The sequence below is a fragment of the Petaurus breviceps genome, unplaced genomic scaffold (assembly GCF_028583685.1).
Source record: "Petaurus breviceps papuanus isolate PSGF00001 unplaced genomic scaffold, PetGlider_PUasm1.0 156, whole genome shotgun sequence".
NCBI lineage: Eukaryota > Metazoa > Chordata > Mammalia > Diprotodontia > Petauridae > Petaurus > Petaurus breviceps.
The window spans coordinates 11,262,411-11,266,844 of record NW_027185720.1 but is presented as its reverse complement, the minus strand read 5'-3'; the positions used below and the strand labels follow the sequence as shown (position 1 = coordinate 11,266,844).

At 49.8% G+C, this 4,434-nt stretch overlaps 1 protein-coding gene across 1 annotated transcript in view; it reads right to left on the bottom strand.

Annotated features, from left to right (window-relative positions):
* The window catches only part of HMOX1 (heme oxygenase 1), a 14,007-nt gene extending 12,263 nt beyond the window's left edge, over nt 1-1,744 (bottom strand). Inside the window, 5 exon segments of the mRNA XM_069082041.1 lie at nt 1,432-1,510; nt 1,513-1,641; nt 1,644-1,685; nt 1,688-1,709; nt 1,712-1,744. Of these exon segments, the coding sequence (XP_068938142.1) occupies nt 1,432-1,510; nt 1,513-1,641; nt 1,644-1,685; nt 1,688-1,709; nt 1,712-1,729 (290 nt within the window). The 5' untranslated portion in view covers nt 1,730-1,744.
* Nucleotides 1,745-4,434: the final 2,690 nt, after the last annotated feature.

Sequence of the window (4,434 nt, the reverse complement as noted above, 5' to 3'; positions counted from 1 at the left end):
GAGAGAGACAGAGACAGAGAGGAGAAACAGAGACAGAGAGACAAAGAAAGACAGAGAGGAGAGACAGAGAGAGGAGAGAGAGGTGTATATACACACAGAAACATACATACATTTAAATATTATATGGATTCCATGCATTTTCATAATATAGATTAATTCAAAATTTAAGAGAAATAAAAAGACTATTAAAATTAGCTATGGATGTCTCCTCTACACCCGTGAAATAGCCGTTCCTGGCATTCAGGCCCCATCTCTTGTCTATTAAAGCCATAACACTGGGCAGCGAAGACAACACTGGAACACAGATCTGGCTTCAGATCCTGGCTATTAATCATTTTGAGACATTTACTACTTCTGAGCCAACTGGAGGGGAATGAGAGGAAGCTGGATCAGATGGTCACTGGGGTCTCTTTTAACCCTAAATCTACTCAATCCTATGAAGTGTTTTCCTGCCCAGAAAATGGGACAGTAAAAGACACTCAGAGAGGTGGAAGTGACTTGGCTGAAATCACTCTGCTAGGAAGTGTCAGTCAGGATTTGAACACGGGCCGAGATCCAAAGTGGCCCAGAAGAGGTCGGGTCCACAGGGTGACCATCCCACAGATCACGCTCCCTCCTGAGAATGCCTGCCTTCCAGTAAGGAGGAGGCATCAGGCTCCTCTGTGCCTGGTTGCCCCCTGCCCTAAAGTAACTCAGCAGACCTCTGGAACAAGGGTCCTGTCTAGAGCTTCCCCCCAAAGCAGGGAACCAGGACCTTTCTAGAAATCGATATTAAGAAGCTTTTCCCATCACACCACACTGCCTATACTTGGGGAAACTAAAGCCCAGAATGGTGAAGTTATGTGTATGCCTAACTATGGTAGGAGGGGAATCCAGCTGATGGAGGGATGCTTTGAGGGTGCCCCACATCCTGAATCCCTCTCTACCATTTAACCCAGTTTGGTTTTCCCTCACGAGTAAATGGGGAGGGGCTGGGCATCACCTCCCCACCACCAAGAAAAGGAAAGTGGGGAAAAGGGGAGGGGGTCCTGAACAGCTCCAGATTCCCAGAATCCCAGAATGGGAGTTGTAGATGTCTTAGAGTCTCCCCCAACCACAATTTACATTTGAGGAAACTGCGGCCAGTGAGGGGGGAAGTAACAATCCAAAGCCACATAGGGGAATGGGGCAGATTGGATCAACCAGGTCCTTAGATTCCTAATCTGGAATTTTGGGTCACTTGATCCAAAGGGGGAAGAGGAGAAAGCTGGGCTCCCAGCGGGGCCCAGAGGTGGATGGGAGCTCATCACCTCCAATTCCTCCCACCCCCGTTTTACAGATTGGAAAACCAAGGGTGATTCGAATCGGCAGGCGCCAGCGCGCTCCCCACTGCGTCTCGCTGCCCTACTGAGCTCGGACCCCGGCCCGGGCGACCCCGCTTCCCTTCCTCACCTGTCCAGCTGCTCTGCCTTGACACCTTCCATCACGATCTCCTTTCTTGGCTCGCCTCTCCTGGCTCCTGTCCCCGTTTGCCTTGGTCCGTGGTGCCCAAAGTCGCCTGCGCTGCTCTCTCCAAAGTGCCTGGAGCGCAGTGGACTGAGTTTGTTCGGGCCACTACCGCCCCGCCGGCTTTAATAGTCTGGGGGTGTGGGAGGGAGGGGGAGTGTCACGTGGGAAATAGCTGCTGCCTCGGCTAAGCCCTCCCACCAGCTGATTGCAACACAGCCTCTCCTGGGACCAGTGCAAACATCTGGCCTCCCCCCGCCCCCCGGACCCCAGCCCAGAAGGACAATGGAGGACCGGGAAGCCTAGGATATCCTCCCGGACCGAGCGACCAAGCGTAGCCACAGGATGTGCTTTCAAACCAAACAGAACCCTCCAAAGTGTGACGGAAGCGCGAGCGGGCTTGGCTCCGGGACACTTGATAGATAACCCGGGAAACCCGCGGCCGAAGCTGGGAGCTGGCCGAGCCTGGGCCCCCTTAGAGGAGAGCTTACCCAGTCGGGTTCTGCTTGGCCCGTGAGAGCAGAGCCAGCACCTTTCTAGGTGAAAAGGCAGGCTCCTAATTAGGTCCCACTACGTGCCCTGACCGTCACCTTTTGGGATAGCAGACCCCCCACACACTGCGGGAAGTCTACAAGCAGAGGAGAGATGGGGCCACTTTTTGGCCCAAGAATAAGTATTTATTAAGGGCTTCTTAGGAAGGAAGGAAGGAAACAAGCATTTATTAAACAACTACTGTGTGCCATTGTACTAAGTGCTTTATAATTCTTGCAACAATCACGCCCATTTTACGGTTGAGGAAACTGAGGCAGGCAGGCCTTAAGTGCCTTGCCCAGGGTCAAAGCTAGCATCCCGGCTAGATTAGATCTTTCTAGACAAATAGCAGGATACAAAAAAAGGGGGGGGGGCGGAGGAGGGAAACACTGCCCCTGCCCTCAAGGACATCACATTCTACTGAGAGAGACAATGGCCAGTACTTAATAGAGATAGATACTGTGGCTCTGTGACTAGAATCTACACTCATCTTCCCAAGTTCAAATCCAATTTCAGACACTCACTTCACCCTATTTGCCTCAGTTTCCTCATTTGTCAAATGAGCTGGAGGAGGGAATGGCAAAACACTCCAGTATCTTTGCCAAGAAAACCCCAAAATGCTGTCAGGAAGGGTCCTACATGACTGAACAGCAACAATATTGATGGGGTGTAGGCTCTGGGAATCCCCTTGAACTCTCTTTGAATCTTCCCACTGGATCTGACGTTCACCTGAGGCCATAAGCCTTCCATTATCACTATGACTGAATCTCTTGTTACCCTTAAACCAGCCTAGCCTTCAATGGAAGTCTTACCTCCCACAGTTGCCCACCCTTGATCCCATCAAAATCCCATTCTCTTGGTTGCTGGAGTCAGAACTCAGTCCCATCCAGATCCTCCCTAGACTCCTCCTCAAGATCTGCCCTGGACCCCTCCTCCCATTACCCCAGACTACTAGGCCACCCCTAGATCCCTCCAGAAGTCTTTCTGTACACCAGGTGCTCAGAATCTGTCCAGCCTGACAAAGGCTGAGATTCTCTCTGGCCCACTGGCATTACTGATACAAATGCTCAGGCCCCCTTAAGAGTCTACCCAACATGGTGTATCTTTAATAAACCTTGTTTTACTTTGTCTGAAAGAAGACTTGAGTTGAATTCATTCAGCAGGACCCGGCATGTCAGTATTTTGGGTTCCTAAGCACCCCTAAACCTAAACCTCAACAATATGAAAAAGGAAACACCAGCAACTGGGAAAGACAAGGAAAGATTTTCAGCAGAAGATGGGATTTGAGGTATCTCAAAGGAAGCCAGGAGGTGAAGATGTAGAGGGAGGGCATTCCAAGCAAGGGGGACAGCCTGTGCAAACACTGGGAGGTGGGAGATGGAATTTCGTTTGGAGAATTGCAAGGAGGCCGTGTCACTGGATAGCGGAGTTCGTGAAGGGGAGTCTAGAGACTGGAAAAGTTGGAAGAACTTTCACAAATCAACAAGATTATTTAATTGATTCTGGATAAAAGGGAATCCCTGGAACTGAGTCTGGGGGTAAAAAATGGAGAGGGTGGTGAACATGGTCATATCATGCAAAGAGCAGGGGCTTTGAAGTCATTTGAATACTGATTCTGCTATTTTGTAGCCTTGGAGAGGGGGATTCATGATTTGAGAGAGAGGCTGGACCCTGTGGCCTCTGGGGTCCCTCCCAAGCCTGAGTTTCTGTGACAGGTGGGGCCCCTATGGTTCTGAGATCCCAGGGGGTTTCTGTAAAGTAGCACCTAGAAATCTCCATATAAACAGCTGGTGGGTGGAAAGGACTGTATTTCCTGCCTGGGGCTCCCTTAGTGTGACTCCACCCTGAAGCTCAGGCAGGACTCTAAGCCTCAGTTAATATATCTATAAAATGGCCTGGAGGCTCAGGATACTCCTACTCTCCCCCTTCATGGTTTGCACTATGTAATGAGTTTGTGGAACCTTTGGGGATTTAACCTTCAAAAACTTATTCAGTGCTCTCCCCTTCAGTAATTTTCCTAGCCAGAGAAGGGAACTTTCAGTGAAAATATCCCTTGCTGGGGTGGCTAGGTGGTGCAGTGAGTAGAGCGTTGGCCCTGGAGTCAGGAGGACCTGAGTTCAAATCCAACCTCAGGCGCTTAACACTTACTAGCCATGTGACCTTGGGCAAGTCACTTAACCCCAATTGCCCTCCAAAAAGCAAAAAGAAAGAAGGAAAATATATCCCTTGCTCTGATTTCCTCACTGTTGACTGAAAGATCATAGAATGAGAATTGTAAGAAATTTTAGGGCTCATCCAGTGTTAGCCCCTCCTTTTGCAGGTGAGGAAACTGAGGCCCAGAGATTAAGTGACTTAACCAAGGTCACACAGGTAAATGGCCAAGTAAGGATTTGAATCCAGATCTATTGACACTAGATT